Source organism: Colossoma macropomum, unplaced genomic scaffold, assembly GCF_904425465.1.
Source record: "Colossoma macropomum unplaced genomic scaffold, Colossoma_macropomum, whole genome shotgun sequence".
NCBI lineage: Eukaryota > Metazoa > Chordata > Actinopteri > Characiformes > Serrasalmidae > Colossoma > Colossoma macropomum.
In genome coordinates, this window is record NW_023494793.1 from 4,492,373 (window position 1) to 4,517,383 (window position 25,011).

Genomic DNA, 25,011 nt, shown 5'->3' on the forward strand with positions numbered 1-25,011 from the left:
ACCTAGCTCCACTTTAAACATTGACAAGTAAAGCTGTCAAGAAATTTAGGTAATGTATTATTTACTTTGTATATTGCAATTTTACAGTGAATTCCTGAGTAAAGAATTCAGTTCAAAGCCCATCTCTGAACATGGAGGAGCCTGTTAGCCTGCTAGCTGTCTGCTGAGCTAGATAGCGTAGCTCTAGCTCTTAAGAAATATCCTGAAAGCCCCAAAAACCAGTGTGTTTAGTATGATTTTGGACCATTTGCTTCTATGTGTGATGTATACAAGTAACCTAAAGATCAAGGATTATTCCATAAACATCATAAATGTTTTAACAATGTTGCACATTAATGCGGAAGCACTATAAAACTGCAACCCTAGTACACTAGCTGGTTTATGGTGATCTGTTGCTGGTTTAGCTGGTCACCCAGCATGGTCACATTGGTTGCCCAGCATACCAGCATCCAATCCACAACACATCATCATATCATATCATATCATATCATAAAAAAGTAGAAACATATATCTTCAAAATAGTACCTTTACAGGATGAGGCAAAAGCATTTTCAACTCTTAGTGTACATTGATGTATTTTTTTTTATTCCAGTTCATTTTGGAGCATTTCTTTTGGCCCATTTATGATAAAATTTTCACTCAATTGATTTTTTTTATTATTTTTAATATGAAATGAGTGATGGTGATAGGAACCAGAGGTCTCCATATCCACAGTGCAAATAAAGCAACTATATTTTAGCCATTTTATTCACTATCCAAAGCCACCAGTTAACCTACACATGTCTTCTGAGTTTTTATATGTAAAGTTGATGATGGTAAAATAGTCATAAATCTGATAAATAAGTTTTCTATAGGGATATTTGGTCTTAGAACATCCTTCATGTATCCCTCCACAATGACTGGATTAAAATACATAGGTTAAAATACATTCATGATGAAATTGTCACACGGTTTAACAGACAGCTGCTGTGTTCAAATGATAAAAAAATTAATAATAAAAATTTTAAAAATAGAGATACGTCTTTTCTTGGACAGCGACAGCCATGCTGGTCCATGCAGGTTTTTCCAGCAGTGAAGAGGTCATAGGTGTGTGTTTATTAAGTGTTTTAACTGCTTTGTCAGATTTTACAACCACAACATCATAGAAATGAAGGTTTGGAGCAGAAGACTACAATAAAAATGCTAAAATGTGACGTCTGGAGCAGGATGAGAAACGCTGGCCTGAAAGGAGACGGCATGAAGCATTCAGAGCTGTTTTCTACTAAATCTGAAATAATAAACATCTGCTGGAGTCTAAATGCTCTGATTCCTTTTGTTTCCTGCAGGAACTGCTAGTAACCCTGATTTGCATCTGGTAATTGTGGGTAAACCCAGATTGACCGGATTCATCACTGTGGTTATCTGGCCTACACTGTCTTGGTGTGTTTGACCACTAGGGGGCGAGGCAGTGACTCCTCATGTCCTTGTTCATACTGCTGGGAAGAGAAGGCTCATAGACCACTGTAGTCGTGCGTCATTCTGTAGTCCTCATTATGCCCATATTAGGAACTCCGGGTCTGAGCTCCATTTCTCTTTTGGAAAAAATTATTTTTCGAAAAATCGCCTCTATCGCCCCCCTGTGTTAAATAAAAATGTTCAGAACCCGACACGTTTTGTCCTGTGAAACATTTTTCTCCCGAATACCACTGGATCCTCTGAATTACGAGGTTGTTAAGGAGCTATAATACTAATATTGCTACATGTGAGCTAAAGCTACTGCGCATCAATTTGATGTCACTAAGCTACACTAAACTAAGACGGGTGTGTCGGTGCTCTGATGAGCTGCGCTACCTTATTGAAATGTTCTACTGTAGCTCTTACTTACAGATATACCCGTAAATAAAACCTCTAGGTGGGATATTTTGATAGACTAAAACTCCTTATCAAAAACTCTAAACTAAACTACGAGGCTGAATTCAGCTTCTTTTGTCGCAGCTTCTTGTTTGAATGTTCCCTTTCCACCTTAAATGGTGCAGCAGCTGTGACTAGCTATCACAAACATCAGCAAACGAGACAAAATACTGACCTGTCGGTTCTGTGAAACAGCAAAAATAAGTAAATGTTACTCTGTTAAGTGAAAATAGAGAAAAGTCCTCATATCAGGCCTTTCAACCCTCCATGAAGATGAAGTCAGCTTCTTTATCGCCGGCTGCTTGTTCGAATTTCCCCATTCCACCTTAAATGGCGCAGCAGTTCAGAACATGACTGCTGCACCACTTAAGGTGGAGCGGGAAAAGTTGAACAAAAACCTGCCGAATGTCCTGAGAAAATGTCCTCAGATAAATGTTACCGGCATTAAAATAATACTTAGGATATTCTGAGAACTGAAATCAGTTTATCAGGGGTGATAACCTGATTAAGGAGGCTGCCAGTCTAATGACGTGAATTCAGTGCGCAGTAGCTTTCGCTCACATGTAGCAATATTCATTTCAACTCTTTAACAACCTTGTAATTCAGAGGATCCAGTGGTATTTAGGAGAAGAATGTTCTCAGGACGAAACGTATCGGGTTCTGAACATTTTTATTGAACACAGGGGGCGCTAGAGGCCATTTTTCAAAAACCCTGTTCATTCTGGCCATAGAGAAATGGAGTTTAGACCCGGAGTTCCTAATATGGGCATAAGAGCATGGCGCCGACTACAAAATGACGACACGACTACAGTGGTCTATTTCTGATGGATTGGTCAGCTGAATTCTCTTGTAGCTGTAAAGTTTATTTCATATCTTCTCACTGTTTTTATGCTCTTGCTTTGCTTAAAAGTTCTTTCTCATAGTTGAAACGTTCAGCTCCTCAGGGAAACATATAGGACTCAGTGACTCTTCTAAATAGGCCATAGTGCCCGGCTCATTAAACAGTCTAGAACCAGTTAAATGTTTCATACCCCTGTAGTGTGATGAATTATGCAGAATGTGAACTGTAACAGGATCAGGGCCCTGCAGCACTGCGGTGTAGACCAGCTCTAGAGTCAACAAGTACACATGACTGACAAGCAAGGCCATGTGCAAACACTCTGAGACATTACAAACCCACTCCGACTGGCTTTTTATGCTTTTGGCATAAAGAAAATATGAACATATATCACGTTATGCATGTAGGCAAATCAGCATGATGAAGAGACAAGCACTGACCAAGCAGCAGAGCACAGCGTGGCTCTGTTTCAAGTATATCTGTGTACTAGAGAGTTTAGTGTGTAGAATTCAGGATGTTTGGATGCTGGTATGCTGGTCAATCAACGTGACCATGCTGGGTGACCAGCTACACCAGCACCAGATCAGTATAAACCACACTCTCAAAAGTGATGGTTCTTCAATTAGGGGTTCTTTAGTAAAGAAAATGGTTCTATGAACACTCACAGAGCCAGTTGTATGATTAAGAGTTCTTTGTATCATGAAAGAGTTCTTCAAATTGATGGAGAATATGCTGTAGATGGTTCTATATAGGACCATTTTCTTTATTAAAGAACCCTTGAATAACTGTCTTGTTAAAGTGTGCAGCTGAATTTGATCTGAATTTATTTTAGCCTAATGTGAAATGCCATCAGATGTGGTCCTGTGCTGTTTTTTCAGCACAACAAACGAATTCTGTATTAATGAGCCACATTGTTAAAAACGTTTCTGATTTAGGTTCCTTGCATGGCATCAAACATAGAAGCAAATGGTCCCAAAATCACACTAAACATACTGGTTTTTGGGGCTGTCTGCATGTTTCCTTAACAGCTAGAGCTACGCTAACCGGCTAAGCAGACAGCTAGCAGGTTAATGGGCTCCTCCATGTTCAGAGTTGGGCTTTGAACTGAATTCTGAACTTAGGGATTCACTGTAAAATTGCCAAATACAAAGTAAATAATACATTAACTACATTTAATTGAAGGCTTTACTTGTCAATGTTTTGACAATTCTGTTTATTGAGTATGAAAGAAGGAAAAGGCTTACAAAGCTGAGACAAGATACATGCACAGATTTTGTTGGATATTCCCAAGCCCAAATCCCCCAAACCAACTAAACCCATACCAGCCACCCCCCCACCCAAATCCACCCACGTCCACCCAATTCCACCCCGTCACCTGTGTCACCACATCAGACAACACTGAGTGTCAAATGAGTAAATAAATGGAAAATACACATACACGTATACATACCCACATGTATACCTACATAATATATATACAGAAATATATTCACAATTATATATTAACAGGAGAAAAGAAAAAAATAAATAAATATATATATATATATATATACACATGTACATATACATATATATATACATACATACATACATACAATAAATAATAATAGTTAAAAATAATAATAATAAAAATAAATGAATAATTTAATAATAAAAAAATAATAATAATTAAAAAAAAAAAATGAGATTAACAATTAAATTAATTACTGTGATATACTGGGAATGTCAAACTGCTTGAACTCAGAGAAGAAGGAGAAAAGGGGCCCCAAACGCGAAGAAAATGACGTGTGTCGCCTTTAAGTGTGTGTCTAATTTTTTAAAGAAATGAGGCAACATCTTTAAGCCAGCATTCAAATGAAGGTGGAGTGGGACTTTTCCACTGAATAAAAATTCGACGTCTAGCTAAAAGGGTGCAAAAAGCAAGGACATCAGAATATGCAGCTGACATAGTAGAATCTTTGGGCGATAAACCAAACAGAGCGACTAGTGGACAAGGTTCAATTTTTGAATCAAGAATGAAGGAGAAGCAACGAAACACAGACTGCCAAAAGGATTTTAAAGCAGGGCAAAACCAAAACATATGAGACAAGGTAGCTGGAGCTTGAGAACATCGATCACAAAGATCATCCAAATCCGGGTTAAGTTTAGCAAGTTTAACCTTTGTCCAGTGAGTTCGATGAACCAACTTCAACTGAATAAGACTATGTTTAGCACAGATTGAAGAGCTATGGATACGGCGAATTATCTTGTCCCAATCATTTTCCTCAAAAGTGAACTGTAGTTCTTTTTCCCATTGCTGTTTAATAACAGTACCAAGGGTAGGGCCTAAAGAGAATATGAGGTTATATAATTTAGAAATAATGCTTCTGGCATTAGCATCTATTTCCTTGTCAATGTTTAAGGTGGAGCTACATAGCCAGTACGAGACCTAACATACTAAACCTCCAGAGTTCAAATCTGGTATTTTTAAGGAGAAAGACACTAAAGTGCAAGAGAACTGAGGCTTTTAATGGGAAAGTCCACAAATTTTTCAAAATTTCTCCATAACTCAGTGATTAAGATATAAACAAAGTCATTCAGAATGTGAAATAATTCCTTTGTAGAGCAACTTACCAACACCACTCTTTACAGTGGGGGTGATGGGAACCAGAGGTCCCAATGTCTACAATGCAAATATAGCCGTTTTATTTACCTTTCAAAACCACCAGTGAACCTACACGTGTCTGAGTCTTTAACATAATGTTGATGATGGTAAATTCTGAAAATAACAAGTTTCTTTGGGGACTATTTGGCCTTACAACAACACCCTTCATGTATCCCTCCACCATGATTGGATTAAAATACATTGATTAAAATACATTGATGATTTTCACACAGTGTATAAAGCAGCCGCTGTGTTTAAATGATTAAAAAAAAGAGTAATAATAAAAATGAAAAAATAAAGATACGTCTTTTTTTGGACAGAGACAGCCGTGCTGGTCTATGCAGGTTTTTCCAGCAGTGAAGCGGTCATAGGTGTATATTTATTAAGTATTTTAACAGCTTCGAACAAGTTTCAATCAGATTTTACAACCAGAGCATTTTAGAAATTATGGTTTGGAGCAGAAGACTCCACCATGATTAGGTTAAAATACATTTTAGACCAAAACTCTGTCACAGAACTGCCCTAAAATCAGAGGCTCAGGCGTCAGGCAAGGCATTCACAAGCATTTCATGAAGTAACTTTCTGTGTATGAGCTTTTAGAGGTGGACGTCTGGTTCCTATCACCACCACTGTGAGCAATTCTAACTCTGCAAGTTTCTCTAGAACTGAGCATTTCACACCAAACCACTCTGAACCACTTTGCTTTAATTATGCAGACATTTTGTTCCCCTTTAATAGAAGTTTGCTGCAGTAACAGTCTCTGCTCTTCTGGGAAGGCTTTACACTAGAAGTTGGAACATTGCCGTGAGGATTTGGTTGCATTCAGCCGCAAGAGCCTTAGTGAGGTCAGGTACTGATGTTGGATGGTCGTTTCTGGACACTCCAGCTCGTATCAAAGGTATTGGATGGAGCTCCATCACTCCATAGAATGCGGCTTCGCTGCTCCAGACATACCGACTAGCGGATTTTCACTAGTGTGCACTAGATAGTGTACAAGTGTGCAGCCCTATTGGAACTCACCCTGTAACTGGCAAGCAGTGAGGCGACTCCGTTGCCACGCCTCTCCTAAGCTTCGACCAATCAGCGGAGGCCGTGGCCGCCGCGTCGTCACGCTGAATGTGGTGACGTGGTGAAGTTGGTTAGCAAATACAAGCGACACAGCGACGAGTAAATGGGAAATACGGGGATTTACGTCTGACCGAGCGGTTTGAAATAAACCGAATTTGACGGAAGATGGATGTTAGATGTGTTTCTGTTGGTCGGAGCTGAAGGTAAAGGGTTTCTGTCGCTGTGTGTCCGAAACGGGGATCCTAGCTGAGGGCTATCAGGGCGCTAGCTTCAGGCTCAGCTAGCGTTAGCTTAGCTGACCAGCTGATGGCCTGACGACCTTTATAATCCGGCTGATCGACCTGACAGCGTCGTATTTATGTGTGGTTTCAGTCATTAAACTGTGCGCGATCATGTGAGCAGAACATTAAACTTAATTTTATATCAATACAGCAGCAGTTAGCATCATTACGCTGGACTGGAACAGCATTGTGAGCTGGGGCTGGGCGAGATGGCAAAACTATTATATCACGATACTTCAACACATTTTACCGCTCGATATAAACAACACGATATTTAGTCTGTCTGAGATTTAATAAGCTGTAACAGTCAAAATAGAACCTGTTACGCCGTATAAAAGATACTGTAATAATAATAGTGATAATTTTGACCGGGCAAAATGACAGTATATATTGTTTATGGCGAAAAACTGTATGAAAATACAGTCCAAAATGCCTTTCTGAGTGTATTGTCGATATATCGCTGTCAACATCAGTGTCAATCTGTTGCGTTTATGTGCACAACGTCTAACCGAGTCAATCTGATGGATTTTACGTAGAAAGCTTGTGATTCAGATCGAAGCTGGCTGGTGTCAAGTCAACTAACCATTACAGTGGTCATTCTATAAGTCCTGAAGTTCAAGTTAGGGGAGTAACAGTAGTAGGATGGCAGAAAGTTGCTCTTTAGGCCAGAGTAACTGTTAGTGCTGTCATGATACTGGATTTCCAACTTTAATACTGTACTGTGAAAAGTATCGACGTTTGATACAATTTTTGATACTTTATGAAGGTGGGATCTCCTGTAACTGTCAGTTTTAAAAAAATTAAAGTCAACTATAGATTGCTCTCGGTTAACCGTGCTTACAAAATCACCAGAATATTTCAGGTTAGCTTCACGTTAGAGCAGGGGGGAACTAAAAACACTAAAAGGGCCATTTTGAAAAAGCTCACCAAATCAGTGGGCCAGAGAACGACTACGTTTTGTTTCATTTTTAATTAACATTTTGCCATAAACCTTGAAATATTACATAAATACTTGAAATATTCAAAATGTAAACGTCCCCAGGAGCTCAGTCTTTTAAACCTACCTGTTTGCCTAAACTAGAGCACCAGGCATCCTTTCCTTGCTGCAAGTTCATTAAGGCTTGGGCTCAATTTCTAAGCAGCTGAGATGACGTTAAGTGTTTATATTGGCTGAACTGCAGCTGAAATGCAGCTAGTGTGTTTGGTGGTATGACTGGTGTGAAACTGTGTAGAATTGAGGTGTAACTGCTGTCCCATAGACTGTTGTTGAGGTAGAAGAGTCGGTGTGCAGTGCACGCTGGGGGCTGTAGTGCGTTGCATTGTGAAACGGGCTAATATTAATAGAAAATTAAGGTACTTTTCCGGGCCACATAGAATTATGCCTTGTGTTAGAGCTTCAGAAACGCCTGGTGGCCCATTTACATGAGCTTCTGAATGTTGATTACAATGAGATTCGAATACAGTTGCAAAACTCTAGACATACGCTGTCTTAGCATAGCCATGATTAATGTAGAAACCTTTCGATTCATATGATATGATGTGGATGGTGTCGATCCTATGGACAATGAGTGTTGGTATTGTTGTATGTATTGGCTGATCAGCCATAATCAGCCATTTATAAGTCATTTACGTTTACAGCATTTAGCAGACGCTCTTATCCAGAGTGACTTACAAGAAGTGCTTTGTTGTCTGTCTAGAGAAAGTGTCTTTGCCTGTTACAAATAGATTAGAGAGAAAGCCAGTCCTGAGCTCAGGCACTGCTAGAAACAGAAGTCCGTGTTGATACCTGGAGAAAAAGGAACAGAGTTAAACACAGCGCAGTGCAATATCATACATTTCAATAAGTGCAGTACAGTACATTACAATGAATAGTCAAGGTTGCATGACTGAAGTCAAGATTGACCGGTCGAGACTGCGACTATAGGAAATGATCATAAAATGTGCCACAGCACAACAAAACGTTAGTATCCTCTTTTTTTTAAACAGTTAACCCCGTAAGGAAAACTCCACATGAATCATTTATGGTGGTTGAGATGTAAACAGACTCATTCAGAGAGGTTTGGTGTGAAATGCTGATTGTAGAGACTCTGATTTCTTTACAGTGGTGGTGATAGGAACCAGGGGTCGCCATGACTACAACACAGATATAGCCATTTTATTTACTATCCAAAACCACCAGTGAACCTACACGAGTCTTCTGAGTTTTTACGTCAAATGGTTATGATGGAAAAGTTCTGAAATTCCGAAATTAGTTTTCCTTAGGGACTATTTTGCCTTACGACGCCCTGCAGGTACCCATCCCGCCACTAATGTGTTTAAAAAAGGCTGTAGGTGTATGTTATAACTTTCTGTGAGCAAGAGTTAAGATGCTTTAAAAGGGGAATTCCATCAATATTTAAAAAACTCTGCATGGTTAAATTTCTAATATGTAAACAAAGTCAGAGTGGTTTGATATAAAATGTGCTGTTCTAAAGAAACCTAAGCAATCAGAATTATTCACAGTGGTGGTGATAGGAACCAGATGTCTGAAGCATTTAATGCCACTGAAAGCTCCCTCACAGAGAGCTATTACAAAAAGCAGTTACAGTTATGGTTCCTGATAACTGAGGTGCTGTTTTATGATAAGAAAAAGAAGTAAGTAAGGAGAACTGAAGGCACAGTGTTCACTCTCTCTGTCCTAATGCTTTGTTTTTTTATATGTAATATCTTTCAGAGTAAAATCTACAGGCAGCCAGACAGCGATGAGACAGCTGCGTCCTGCATGTGAAGACTGTTCAGCATTAAGAGCATCTTAAAGCACGCTGAGCCACAGGAGGCGGCTGGAAGGAACTGCTTTGCACGCTGTCGGGATGTTTGCGAAGCTGAAGAAGAAGATAGCGGAGGAGGCGGCCACGGGCCCTCGCTCCGGCCGCATGCCCCGCTCCATGAGCAAAGAGTCCATCACGTCTGTGGGAGCGGACTCTGGGGACGACTTCGTGAGTGCAGCTCCTCCTTCTCTTCCCCTCTCTCTCTCTCTCTCTCTCTCTCTCTCTTTCTGTCTCGTCCTCTCTCGGTCACACAAATGTCTCTCTTTCTCACCCTCACTTACACTCCCGCACATTTCATACACACAGTCACTATTGAACTGTCTGTTGTCACATGCTTTGTTCTTCAAGTGCTTCATAATTGCACTTGCCTGTTTCCTTTTGAATGCCTTTAAAGGGGAACTCCACCAGTTTTTCTAGATTTGTCCATGATTAAATGGTTAAGATGTAAGCAAAGCCATTCGGAGTGGTTTGATGTCAACTGCTCCGTTCTAGTAAAACTTATCGACTCATTTTCTTTACAGTGGCGGTGATAGGAACCAGACATCTGACGAGTTGAATGAAATGGTTGTGATTATGCCCGCTGATTCCTATCGCTACCACTGAATTAAGATTGTTTTTCAATACATAAAAACCCTCAAATGTTGGTAGTAGACGGTAGTAGATGGTGAGAAGGATTAGGTAAAATACAAGAAATATGTAGGAAATAAGCCCTTTAAACAAGTCACTTAAAAATAACCTAATATTAATGTGGGAATTGTGGGCTGGTGATGATATCTGATATTTTTATGTACAAATCTGAAGATCCTGAAACATAATTGTTTACGAATTGAAGAAATTTGGGCTAAATCCATCTGAATTTGCAGACTAGAGCTTCTAGAGTATAATAAATACATCAAGTAGTGGTTTGAAAAATTTGCCAAATCTAAACATTTAAACACGTTGCTGATATTTTATTTATAAGCAAATATCTACATAAAATCTATTGAGCATCCCTTATAGTAACCGAATAGGGTAATTCTGCTGATTTTGTGAAGTGATGACATTTTTTTTTTTCATTAAATGGTTGCAGGTGAGGGTCTAGCCTGTAGGCTCACAAGTCTGTTCAGACAACTCAGGTGGAATGGATCTACTCTTCAGAGGCTTTTGCACAAGCTTAAAGCAAAGTTAAAGCAAAAGGGCAACAAACCAAGCATTAAAAAGTCATGTAAATGGTCATCAGTTCTACCTTTCACACAAATTTTTATGCTGTTAATATCATTTGTAATGAGAAACCTTGTATTAAATTCAAAAGGAATGCAAAATAGAAGCATTTTCACCAGTGCTCTCAGACTTTTGGACCCCACTGTAAATGTCTGCATGTGTATAGCTCGATAGAGAGGTAGGTCGATAGGTATATTTTTGTGCGTTATACTGTTTTCTAGTTACTTTTGTGAAATGCATGTAAGGCATTGTAAAGAATAGTATTTAGTGTTTAACAGAAAACTGATGTTCCCCATCATTCTACCATTGTCAATAGTTTTACTTTTATACAAAAACAAAACTAGCTATCTTTGCACTGTAGTGACTCCTGCTTCCTGTCACTAACATTGAATACATAAAGAAATGTAAAGAAAGTCAAGATGCTGAGTTTCTCTAGAAGGTCTGTTGTCCTTTAAAAATTTGTTGATTGCTTCTCTACAAGCAGATTATGCTGAATTTTGTAAACATGGATGGAATTCCCCTTTAGCACCTAACCTCACGAATACCATGAGTTCACAAAATGTTGAACTCTCAAACAAGTTCTGAACTCCATTAGAGGGTGATTTTTTATTTATTTATTATTTTTTTTATGATTTCCTCACAGAACTGTTAAAAAGGTATTATTGCTGCTCCATGGACTGAATTTCACAAGTTTATCAGCATATCAACTGATTTTATCAGCCAAGTGTGTACAGCCGTATGCAAAACACCACCAAATTAAACATTTTCTACTATGTTGCTGTCGGAACAAACCTTGTAATTGTGTATTAAAACTTTCAGTGTGTTCCCCATAGAGGATGTGTTAACTTGCTTACACTTAGAAAAATCAACAAAACATATAATTTGACCAGATGTGCCCAAACTTTTGTCTACAGCTGTGTGTGACAGATCTTCAGAGAAAGTAGTGATACAGTGGATTACAGCATCCTGTGTTGCGCAGTAGAAAGTGAAGTGCATCATGTTTGCCCAGCACTTGTTTACTAAGAGCTCCACCCAGCTGGAGGAATGAGTGCAGTATGACGAGCATCCAGAAGGCCACTTCTCTTTATCAGCAAACCTGTGCAACCTGATGCTTTTCTGGATTGTAGAGCGCTCCCACACGCAGGACTGGCCTCACTGAATAATTGAAGCTGGATGGAGATCACACAGGTGTATCAGTAGCAGGTCTGAACTGAAGCTTGACAGATGCCCTTAGGCTGCACTGATTGCTTATTGTAGCTTGTAATGCAGTTACAAGCTCTAATTCTTTACTATAAAAGCAATTAAATGTGCACAGTTTTGCCTTTTACCCCAGATACAGTCAGTCAGTCTAGACATGTTCAGTGTCTGAAGTTTGCTTCAGTAGTTTTACTCTGGAGCGATGAAGGTAATGCAGCTAACAATTAATGGAAGCCTATCGCCTACCAATTAGCATCATACCTAAAGCATCAGGCACATGTTTCAGGTTGTTAAGTAACATCAAATAGACTTGCTAATGTGCTCTGTCATATAAAAACAAGCATACAGAATTACAGATGCACTATTCACTCTTCACATATTCATACTAACCTATTATCTTGATAGGCTTCTCCCAGTAGTCATTGAGTGCGTTTACACACGCTCAGTAATCTGATCATAATCGGATTTATGCAGTCTGATTATTCAATCGGTCATGTAAACAGCACACTCTGATTTCTTAGATCAGAGTAAGGTCTAGAAACCTGATAAAGAGGCTGGATTTTAGCTCAGTAATCAGATTTCTCAGTGCATGTGAACTCTTACTCTGATTTCTTTCGGATTTCTCAGTCTGAGCATGTGCGAAAACAGACGGCGGTACCAGAAATAAGCAAGCAGAGTCGCGAGACGCAGCAAAACACTTTTGGAGCGGCGCTGAAACCAAATACATGCTTGACGAAATAAAGGATTGAAATATTCTTCATCTTCTAGGTGATGTACGTTCATATTTTCAGGTAAAGTGGCGCAAAAAAAAAAGCTGCAGCATTAAGTTTTACGTTACATTACGTTTACGTCACGCCTTCTTCTGTGAGTTTATTGGCTGGTTGCAAAGCAGATATCTGATTACTGTCTGACTCACGTAGACCCAGAGTTTCCCCATTGTCTGATTACTCAAGAGCATGTAAATGCATTGATCAGATTACTGACAAAATCTGATGTTCTGCAGTTATCAGATAATTAAGTGCAGTAGTCACAGGTTTTCATAGATCTGTTTCTCATTGTTACTCAAATAGGCTTCTAACAGCAGTGACTGGTTTGCATTGGTGAATTTATATTCTGGTTTCTTTTTCTCTTTTTCTCTTTTTCTCTCTACATGTTGCTCTTGATGTGTTATTGTTCTGCCGTTCTCTGTTGACCAGAGGAGGATGGGTTCCCCTTTTGAGTCTTGGTTCCTCTTGAGGTTTCTTCCTCTTGCTCTTAGGGAGTTTTTCCTGCCACTGTGGCCCGTGATGACGCTCACTGGTGCTTGGGTCAGGATTTTCTACAAAGCTGCTTTGTGACAACGCCTGCTGTAAAAAGTGCAATATAAATACATTTTGACTTGATGTTGACTTAGTTCAGGGTTTACTTTGGTTGATAAAAATGGTTCTTATTAAAAAGTGAAGGGACATCCTGGAATAATAAGTTATTTTTTCAAATAAAACCAGTTTAGATGCTTAAGTAAACCTTCAGAAATCAATTATGCCACAATAAAACTTTTTGGTCTTACTGCCCACTAACAGGTAACAGTATCTAATACTGTCAGTAGAGGAGCTGATTTTTCACCTGCTGCTTTTTCAGTTTCTTTCCTAAGTTAAACTGCATTCAAAACATTTTCTTTCATGAATTTCGATGGGCCAGATATGGCAGTATCTGTCTTTGTGTGCTGTAATAACATCCTAACGTGTTTCTTGTTTGTGTTATCAGGCGTCGGACGGCAGCAGCTCCAGAGACGACCTCTCCTCTCAGATTCTGCGCAGGAACGATCAGATCCGAAAGCTGGAGGCCAAACTCTCAGGTATCTCCCACAGCTTTACACATCATACACACCAACTGAATACAGTGTTAACCCTTAGAAGTGTAGAGTTAGTACTGTTCTTTCACTTTACTACATAAATGTATTACTGTAATCAGGTAAATTATTATGTTTATGTATTACAGGTGCATTTAACTTATTTCTGTATCGGCAGGTTAAAGTCTACAGAGCTCTTTCACAGATTTCATTTTAATCAATATCAAAACTGTTCTGGTACAAAATTGTAAATTGTTTTTCTTTCTGTAGAACAACTCATTTATAAAAGTTGTGTGTGAAAGTTTCCTCGGTCAACTTGCATATTTTGTTGATTATCTAAGAGAAAATAACTTAACGCATCCTCTGCAGAGAACACACTTCTGCACAATTAAATACACATTTATAGATTAGTTGCTGAATTTAACATATTGGAAACAAATTGGTCTGTCCAAAAATTAAGGTACATTTTATATTTTTTGTTTTATTTTTTTCCCAATATGTTAAACTCAGCAAATAAATATAAATTGTGGACTAAAAATTGTACAAAAATGCCATATTTAAGTGTGTTTTCTGCAGAGGAGGTGTTCACTTACTTTCACTTACAAAAGCAACCAAAAATGTCATTTGATTTGATTAGACCGCATGAATAACAGTAACTTTACATCAAATTCAGTTTATAATTGAATATCTTATTGTTAGGAGCAAATTTGTGGTATTGAAGTTTTATCAACAGAATTTTTAACACAAAAATAACTAAAACCTGATTTCGTGAACAACCAGTGTGAAATATTTCATTCAAAATTCTACTGTGCTTTTGTTATGTGGGTAAAACTTTGACTTCTAAGGGTTAATAAAAGAGCACACTAGATCCACAACCTGTCAATAATTTTAGTTTAGTACAGATTAAGGTATGAAATAACGTTTGTACTGTTAAATCTGCAGGATTATTGTTATTATAATTAATGCAATTCAGAACTTTTCATCATTTTTTTTTTTCCAAAATCCGTTTTGTATAAACATTTCATGATAAATAGATGACTATAAAAGGTCCAGAATTACTTTGCATAAAACTCTATGTTAATGTATTTTAACTGACAATGTAATGTACGTTACATTTTATCCTCCTATAAAATAACCATATTGTAAAGGAAAGGTTTTTTATATGTAGACCAACAGTGTTTTTTCCAATGCTCATAACTAATTAAAGAGAAAGTGAGGAGTTCTGTCATGTGACTTCCCTGTCCCATCCTGAAACAGCCCAACAGAGGCTGTAAAGGAAAAATGAGTTTAACAGGGCTCCTATTACACCTGATTTGAGTCTAGAACGGTCCCAGAGCCAATGTAGAGCAGATTTAGCAGGACAGGATGAGTGTCTGTGGTTAGTAGAGGCTGAAGTGAAGGCAGCATGATTTTCTCATCTCAGAAAATCATTCTGATTCTCCCTCCATTTTAGGGATGCACCGATTCAGACTCTCTCCTGATTTCGATATCTCTGATAGTAGGACTGTTAAAGGGGCACTCTGACCAAAATAAATGAAAATAAATGTAACCATCTGTTGTAAACATGCTTACTTGGCTTCTGTAGCAGAACCTCAATAGTCTTGAGAGATTTTCTGGTTTTAAGAGTAGAGAGACTCCCTTCTGGTGATGTAGCTTGAAGGTAGGAGGAGCTTTTGAGAAGCTAAGGTTCTGTTCACGCAGCAGGTAAAAGTGCCCCAATCTGATTTTCTCACCAAATCCAATTTTTTTGTGTGGCTGTTCACAGTATCTTTTAAATGTGATCTGTATGCGACATCAGTCTGAACAGATCAGCTCCTAAACCGACCCACATGTGTAAAAGAACGAAGCTTCAGGTTGCTCCACGCGGCTCATCCAGAAGTAAACAGTCATGACTGCCAACGAACGCCAGTCGCTACCGGAGGTTCAGCTTCGTCTTCACCAGCATCACAGGAGCCATCATGAAGCTTCACTGACTGACAGCTGGGCTCATGACCCAGAATGTGTTCCAGCTCGCCGTAAAAAGACTGCGGTCACTTCTCTGGTTCGTCTCCTCGGATTCTTTAAACGTTCAGGCTTTTAACTGTTCTTCGGAAATCTCTTCAAACATGGAGGGTTTTGGATACGTCTCTTCTAATTTTTTAGTACAGAAACATCAGCCCAAATGTTTATGACCTCAGCAGCGTGAAATTTTGACGAATGTCGAGTTGGATTGACGTAAAAGTCGCATGAATTCCGATCTGTCTGTTCAGACTGAGTCGCATTGCTGCACATTGGTTACGTATCGGATTTCAGTACCACATATGAAAGCATCTCAGATCAGAAAATGTCAGATTCAATGTGTTTCTCGCTGTTCACACTGAAATACGGACACACATCTGTGTCACATATGAAGAAAAAGATCAGATTTGGGGCACTTTTACCTGCTGTGTGAACAAAGCCAGAGGGAAGCCAAATGACTGCCTTACTGCTAGGAAGCCAAATATCACGTCTGTATTTGTAAGTCTCCTCATCAGTGGTACATCTTTATTGTTTCTTTATTGCTGAGGGGGGATCCCTACTGGTTGTGTGACATACTTACCATATTTGACATGCTGGGTATTGTAGTGAGAGAACTACATACAAAACTGTATAATGTGTCAAACCGAAAGATGCAGGAAGCTGCAGTGCTGTGCTGTAGAAAACAACATTACATGACAAATTACATATTAAATGCTATTTTTTTGTGTTTTGTAACAGCAAAATACATCAACATAAATATCTAGTACCATACTAAAAATGACAGCTAAGAAACATCATCAAATGTGGATCGGTTGCGTCTGACAGTCATGATATTTGCTACATTGAATAATCTGATACCGATCGAGAGTATTGTATCGGTGCATCACTCCATTTACTTCTCTTCTCAACCATTTTTATCCCTTTGTTTTCTCCACTTGTTTTTTGTCCTCTCCCCCCCTCCTTCCTACCTGTGGACCCACATCCTCTTTTACCTCTCCCTGCGGTGTGCGTGTACATACCCATACCTCAACACTAGACTACGCTGAACAGCTTCGGCTAATGCAGAAGACCAAGGACAAGCTTGAGATTGCATTAGAGAAGCATCAGGATTGTACGTACCGTTCTTTTCCTCCCCTCTCCTTCTCCCTCGCTCCTTCTCTCTTCTTTGCATTTGTTTGTCTGCTGCTTATGTTCACGCCTCAGCCCCTCCCCCCCTACATATACACCTGGTCTGTGGTCAGTCTTGCTACTGTTTAATTGATGATTTATTAGTACTTTATTAATTACTAATTCTGCCTTGGCCTAGCTCTGGATAAGAATGTCTGGTAAATGCATACATGTGTATATACTTACCACCAGTTGTTCACAGTGGTGGTGTTAGGAACCAGATTTCTGAGGAGTTTAAAGCCTCTAAAAGCTCCCTCACAGAAGGTTATTACATGAACTGCTTATGAATACACTGCATGATGCCTGAGACATTGTTTTATGACAGTTTTGAGAAGATTTTGGGCTCTTGTAATACAGAACAATGCTGTTGTAATACATGCAGAATGTGGTTTGACATTGTCATGCTGAAATAATCAAGGCCTTCTCTGAAGAAGACGTTGTCTGGATGGCAGCATATGTTGCCAAAACATGTATATATCGTTCAGCATTAATGGTGCCTTCACTGATGTGCACGTCACCCATGCCATGTGCACTAATGCCCCCCTATACCATCATGAATACTGACTTTTGAACTGTGCGCTGATAACACGCCGAGTGGTCTTTAGTCCAGAGGACACAGCGTCCATGATTTCCAAAAAGAATTTCAAATGTTGATGTTATTCACAGAGTGGTGAACCCCTCATCATCTTCACAGCCTCTCTGGGATGCTCATTTACACCCAATCATGTTACTCACCTGTTGTCAGTCAACCACCAGGTGTTTTTTTAGCATTGCACAACTTTACCAGCCTTTTGTTGCCCCCATCCCAACTTTTTTGGAACTTGTTGTTGGCATCAAATTCAAAATATATATTTTTCAACAAACAATAAAATTTCTCAGTTTCAACATTTGATATCTTGTTTTTGTACTATTTTCACTGAAATATAGAGGTTAAATCATTTGCACATCATTTTGCATCAGCATTTTGTTTTTTGTTTACATTTTGCACAGCATCCCAACTTTTTTGGAAATGTGGTTGTGTTTTGAAATGTGTGATAAGTGCAGGGTGGCAGACAAAAATAGTCCCCAAACAAGAAACTTTTTTTTTTTTTTCAGATTTCCCGCTATTTTATTATTATTTTCGTTATATATAAAAACTTAGAAGGCACTTGTTGGTTCACTGGTGGTTTTGGATAGTAAATAAAATGGCTATGTTTGTGTTGTAGACATTGTGAGCCCTGGTTCCTATCACCACCACTGTAAAGAAATCAGTCAGTAAATTTCTCGACAGCGACCCATTTCACACCAAACCACTCTGAATGACTTTGTTAACTTCTAAATGATTAAATTACACAGAAATTTAGAAAAATCAGTGAAGTTCCCCTTTAACAACTCAAAACAGTTTGAGGCAAGTATATACTGATTTAGGCTTGCACTTTGCGATAGGCTAATTTGTGCTAATTGGCTGCCTTGGAGCTCTGATGCAAAACTGTAGCACAGCAAACTTTAAACATCAAACATGTCTTGGTTCATCGACTCCATCAGTGATGAGGAGAAGATTGTATAAATTGGACTTTCCAGCAAAGTATTTCTTTAAAAGGCTAATTCAATAGGCACATGTGAGGGTTGGCTGGCTTAAAGGCAGCAAGGCTCCTGCTGTGTTTATATTCTGAGTGTGAGCAGGTGCGGTCGGCCCATATATGAAGGTATCTATGCTGAAAATCATGAATACAGATAATTTAAGTGCGTGGATTAACACAAGGCTTTCTCTAATAACTTTGCAAAAGTTGTTATCAGGAATATAAAAGGTTTCACGATGAATACATATATATATATATATATATATATATATATATATATATATATATATATATATATATATATATATACATATATATGCATGTTGTACTAACAAACTCCCACTAACGCTCCCAGGTTCCTGCTAAGATGAATGTATTTGTCTTTAAAATATCGCTCTGCCCTTTTTCAGCAGCTTGTTCATTATATCCAATATATACACTTCTGTTATCATGCTTTTATTTTGGAGAAGAAAGTGTGTCTTTTGTGGCACATTCTGTCAGGGCCCGTCTTAAAATCCTTCCCTTTTCCTTTTTTCTGCACTGTTTTTTTCTGTTGTCAACTTGCATCATCAAGAAAACCCTTTTATGTTTATTTTATGAAATGCATAACAAAAAGTTGCAGTTTTTCAGAAGTTTTCTGATGGATGTAATCAACCTAAGGGTGCCGTTTCGTAATCTTTATATTTCCTTGCTTTGTGAAATCAGCTAACCTCTACGGGTGGGGAAACATCGATACAGCATTTTATCACGATATTTTGTATTACAGTATTGTATCAATACAAGATGCCAAGTATAAAGTATTTTATATAAATTGCAAATAGAAATGAATTTTTTTTGGTACTAAAATAATACAATCGATTGCTTTTTCAGTCCACTAGATGGTGCTGAGATTTTTCTGGTGAGGTCAGTAGAGGTGACAGTCAGCGGAGGGTCAAAGGACATGGATATGACACGTGCTGTTGCAATGAGTGTTGTATGAAAATAAAATACTCTGGGGAAATACTACGAGCATGAGGGCTCACCTCACACGCCACCATTCAGAGACAACCGGCAAACAAGGCTGAAATTGGCTTCCCATTCAAATTTTCCCATTCCACCTTAAACGGTGCAGCAGTGCTGCAAAGTCTCTAGCAGTCACCCATAACCACAGTTTCACAGGGATAAAAGAGAGCTTCTTCTTTGAGTTTTCAGCTTCTTATTCGCCAGCTTATTGTGTCCCATTCCACCTTAAATGGTGCACTACATTCTGCTGCCTCCAGTGCCAGAAAATAACTGCTGCACCAGTTAAGGTGGAATGGTTAAATTCAAAGAAGAAGCTGTTCAAATAAACAAATGAGAAGCTGATTTTGGGCTGCGTTCACATTACCAGGTTGAAGTGGCACAAATCAGATTGTTTTGGCCCTAATGTGACTCGGATCTGATGTTTTCAAATCCACCTGAGCCACTTTCATATGTGGTCCTAGATTGGATACGTATCCAATTCATGGCCATGCGACCTTAATGTGACACTCAGATCGGAATTCATGAGCTTTTTCTCCACTGCGCGTGCGCCATCATTCAGCGTTACCATGGCAACAGCTGGGAACAGAAGTTAAAGCCTGTAAACGGTGGAAAAGCAGCTCATCTCACCTTTTTCTCCTTCGTCTCGCTCTAATAATGAAGCTGAGAGCTGATCAGAGTTAATTATCTTCAGCGAAGCCCGTTCTGCTCGTTAGTTTGTGCTGATGATGCACGTGATTCATTCACAGACCTTACTGAGTAGGATGAGCTCATGAGGGTCATTCCAGGACGCCGGTTCGTCACATTAATGACAGATTTGAGTCACTTACCTAAACGAGTGTGAACCATCGTGTCAGATCGGATTTGAGCAGAAAATCAGATTTGAGCAATTAGGCTTGTAATGTGAACGTAGTCTTGGTTTGTTGATGGGAAAGTATAATGTTAATTCAGCTCCACCCAAAAATCAGCGTTCCAGGTCTGAGTGAGCTAAGAAAATAGCGTAATCCGTCACCTACTTCATGTGCGAAGGCCTGCGTCCATACAGTGTTGTGCAAAACGAAGGTTTTTGTTACATACTCAAGACACAGGAACCCAGGTGTGGGTTTTACCCACACAGCCGTACCCAGGCTCTGCAGAGAAGTGAAGCTTAAACTTCAGGAATCTTTCAGTACAGCAGAAAGGACTGCATTAACCTGAACATCAAGGGCAGTGGACTCCTACATGACTATCACAGCGAGTTATCTCACTGAGGACTGAAAACTGCTGCCTCACACTCTCCAAACTAGAGCAGTACACTAAAGTTACACCAGGGCAAACATTGCAGACCTCCTGCAAAATGTAGCACCAGAATGGGAGACTGCCGACAAAAACCTGGTGGTTGTATCTGCAGTTGAAAAGCAGTAATAAATCGCAGTGTGTTTAAAATCGCGTATTGTGGCTTGAGTATGGTGATAATATCGTATCTTGGGCCTTTTGCGATTCCCACCCCCACTAACCACTAAATGCTGCTTTCTTTTTTTTTTACCTCAGTTTTTCAGTCTTGGATTTTCTCAAAGCCTCTGAAACTGTAACCCTTAAACTCTGTGAGCCTGTCATGTCTTTTTGTTCTGGCTTTTTTTTAGCATCTATGCGGAAGTTGCAGGAGCAGAATGAGTCCTTCCAGGCCAACAGAGCCAAGATGGCAGAAGGCATGGCTTTAGCATTGGAGAAGAAAGATCAGGTGAGTTTTAAGGAGAATGTGCTGATTTGGGTTAAGGGACTAGATGTTGCAGCGTGACCCTGAAGTTATACTCTTTTTCTTGTTTGTTTTGCAGGAATGGATGGAGAAGATGGCAGCTTTAGAGCAGGTAAGGAAAAGTCTATTTTATTACTGTAGTTATTGTTTTTCAGGGGCCATGTACAGAACCTAGTCTCAACTGAGAAAAGATGCTTTGTGCCAGAATTAGCTAACCAGCTCATTTTTATTTGCACTCACTGGGAAGTTATTAATGATTAGTGAAATCAGCACATAATAGGGGTGGGAATGTTTAGGCACCTCACGATTCGATTCGATTACGATTCAGAGGCTGCGATGCCATTATAAACGAATATCGCTTCCTCTTGATGCATCTTTTTTTCTATACAGGATTTCTTTTTTCTCACTGTGTGAGACTTGGTACTTTTTAAAGCAAAGTATTTGTAATGATCCGTAATGAATTTACTTCCAATATCTTTTATTAATAAATCAAACGGGAGTGATGAGGCAAGTGAACTGGAAGGCTTTCATTCACTCTTCTTGTTTGGAGACGCTGCTGCCACTCATCTGCTATAAAATACGCTGTTACGGTGAAATAAGATCCAGAGGCAGTGGATGTCCACGCAGCACATGTTACAGCTGTCCCATCCGTGTTTTTTTGATTTTGTAACTTCGGTTTTGGTCTCGTTGTAGAGAGTGTGGGGGGATCACTGTGCCAGTAAAATATCTTCGAGACGGGACGCTGAATCTCAGCTCCAAAGTGTGCAACATAGTGCGAAAGCCCCGGTTCTGAGAACTGGCGTGCAGACTGCTGGTCACATTGCAGCGCAGTCTCGTCTAGCTAGTAGCTTACAAAAAGGCAAAGAGAGAGATTTGAGACGAACATTTGGAGACCAGTGGACTCATTCGCATTTGTAAGCAGCGCAGTTGGTTTCCTGGAATGTTAAACCTGCAATGAGAGGCTGTCAAACAGGAAAAAGTTGCAATGATGAAGTCAATTTCTCTTTTGAATTTCGAATTGCAGTAACTATTCATTTGACCCATCGTTCATGTAGCCATTTTCAAACCTCTCCTTATAGCTGCCTGGTAATATTTGTACTTATCACCCAAAGCCTGTTCAATAAAATGAGGTGTGCTGATGATGAAATTGAAAAAAATCCATGTGATAGGTTGTTGGTAGCACTGAGAAGAAATCCAGAGCCACGCTCTGTTCGTGTTCTTCAAATATCATTGGTTACTTTCTTGAAAACTTCTTGATACTGAAAAAATCTTGTTACTTTTTCTTGTATTTATGTGTATCTGCATTTATTATTAATTGATTATAACATTGTTTTTTTCTTTCTCTCTCTCTCTCTCTCTCTCTCTCTCTCTCTCTCTCTCTCTCTCTCTCTCTCAGGAGAAAGCCTCATTAGAAGCTCGTCTGGGGCAGAGTTTGAGTCTGTTCCAGAAGAGGGATGAACAGGATGAACTTGAAGGTTTCCAGCTGCAGGAACTGGCCAAAGTCAAACACATGGTGAGAGATTACAGTGTAAACAGACATACTCGACGTTGCAGTGCATCATGCACCGTATTAGCATGAGACAGCCTTTCTAAAGCTTTCATACACTCCCCGTCCACTTCATCAGAAACCTTGTCCTTGTAGCTGGTGTACAGTTAGAGATTGTAGCCCATCTTTGTTTGTGTTAGTCATCCTCTAGTCAGTATCACTGCTGTGCTGAGACATTTTGTGTGTCTTGGTTCTACAGAATTCTAATAATAATTTTTAAGCGACTTCAAGAAAGAAAGCTCAGTTATTTGAGTGTGGACGCATGCAGAGCACAATCCACACCCCCTACCCACCCACTTTACGCTGATAGCGTTCCACGAAGGGCACTGTGTCGCAAACGTTTTTTCAAATTGATAGTGTATTGAAATTATTACGTACATATCAATAGTTGTTTTTCATTGGGTTCTTACAGAGCACTAAAATAATCATGTCAGGGATGCGGCAGTCATGAATTTTTTGTGGCCTATTCCAATTTCTTTTCATCTAAATTTGCCGATAGCGGATTTCTTTGTCCTGTTATTAGTAGCCTTTTTTTTTTTTACCTGAAGCTCACTCACATTTTCATCAGTTTCATCAGTTTCAAGTCCTTTTTGCTCTTTAAAGAGCCAAACTGGCATTTTAAATGACAAATCAGTTGCCTGTTCATATAATATGAACCATAGAAATTGCTACATTACAAATACGGCTGTATGAGTTTATTGTGTGTTTAGCAGAATGAGTGATGTATAATTATGCTACGACATTGTGATACAAGTGTAGCAGCAGCAATCAAATGCAACATGAGTGAACTCACCTGCCTCACATCATGTCCCTCGTAAAACTGCAACACAGATCGGTCAAAATCAAAATAATAAATTACCCAATTTCAGGTTTTGGAGCAAAAATCTGCTGATTCTGATTGTAAACCCTAATTAATGTAAATAGGTCCATATCCTTCATATACTGATTATTCTCCTGATTCTCCTGCAGCTGCTGAGGAAGGAGGAACAGTTGAGTCTGCGTGAGCGTGAACTGAAGCAGAGAGGAGAGGAGCTCAACACGGCCCGTCTGACGCTGACTCAAACCCAGGACAAACTCTACGAGCTGGGAGAGGAGCACGAAGAAATGAGCAGGATCAACTCTCAGCTACGGGCTCAGAGGTACCTGCAGCTCTCTACACTGTCAGTAATCAGCATTCGGGTTGAGCATCGTTTGTCGATCCCTTTTTGGAATCTGGAACCAAATTATTTATCGTGTTTTCATTCCGATTTATTTAATATGAAGACAAATAATCCAAACGTGGACCTAATGGTTTATATGTTATTTATCATTCAGGTTTTCAGTTAAAATACTTGTTTTCCTTATCAAAAGTTGCTTGAAACGCCATGATTAGTTTTTACTCCACCAAACAGAATTAGTTGGGAATTTTCTATGATTAAGAATATCAGTGGAGGTAAAAGGGACCAGGTGCATTTTTTTTTCTTTTTTTTTAAGTAAAAATCTGGTGCGCTCCAGATAATATCAGGTGATCACCCAGTACTATCAAGTGAGCACCAGATACTATGTGTTGAGCACTTGATACTCTCGGGTAAAAACAGTACACATCCTTTCAGGGGCTCCGTACTAAACAATAGTCATGTTGTAAATAAATAAAAGTAAATAATTATCTGTTGAAGTAAATATAGTATAAATATGACTGTCTTTCCAGAGCGCTAGTAAGTGTAACTCTCTCTGACAGAGACGAGTTGCTGAGTGAGAGGGAGGAGGTGGAGAAGAAGATGTCCGACATGGAGGCCAGAGAGCAGGAGCTTCAGCAGCTCATCCAGCAGGTGTCCGAGGACTTCCAGAAGGTAGACACACAGCTTTACACATGCTCAGGGATGTGATAGTAAATTATAATGATTTATAATTACATTCAATAAAGCAGCTCTCATTTTACCGAAATAAAGTCATTTTCAAATGTAAAAATCTAAAAATTAAAAGATATTTGACGTCTATATTCCACAGCTGTGTAAATAGGTCCTCTAGCCACATCTGTTCTCTTCAGAATCATACCAGAATAATTGTGTATAATTTTGAAATTTCATGATGCGTTGAATTCCTAGACAATCAAGATGAATCAACAGAAATTAGGGGTGTGACGATAAATGCAATTTTCAGTTGTCTGGAGTTAAATTTTCAATATTTTATGTGTCAAAAATGTCTTGATTCTACAGACCTCTCATTACACGCTGCACAGATTGGTTCAGCCAAGATAAATAAAAGATCTTCAATA

The 25,011-nt window shown here is 39.1% G+C and overlaps 1 protein-coding gene across 2 annotated transcripts in view; it reads left to right on the forward strand.

Moving 5' to 3' along the window:
- The first annotated feature begins 6,496 nt into the window (after positions 1 to 6,496).
- The window catches only part of golga1 (golgin A1), a 37,137-nt gene continuing 18,622 nt past the window's right edge, over positions 6,497 to 25,011 (forward strand). The window contains exons 1-9 of one of the 2 annotated variants that reach the window (XM_036578243.1): positions 6,497 to 6,643; positions 9,435 to 9,696; positions 13,669 to 13,759; positions 16,788 to 16,862; positions 21,099 to 21,196; positions 21,291 to 21,323; positions 22,608 to 22,724; positions 23,727 to 23,896; positions 24,445 to 24,586. In XM_036578243.1, the coding sequence (XP_036434136.1) occupies positions 9,571 to 9,696; positions 13,669 to 13,759; positions 16,788 to 16,862; positions 21,099 to 21,196; positions 21,291 to 21,323; positions 22,608 to 22,724; positions 23,727 to 23,896; positions 24,445 to 24,586 (852 nt within the window). In that variant the 5' untranslated portion in view covers positions 6,497 to 6,643; positions 9,435 to 9,570. The remainder of the gene's footprint in view (positions 6,644 to 9,434; positions 9,697 to 13,668; positions 13,760 to 16,787; positions 16,863 to 21,098; positions 21,197 to 21,290; positions 21,324 to 22,607; positions 22,725 to 23,726; positions 23,897 to 24,444; positions 24,587 to 25,011) is intronic. The other variant, XM_036578245.1, reaches the window with a different exon arrangement.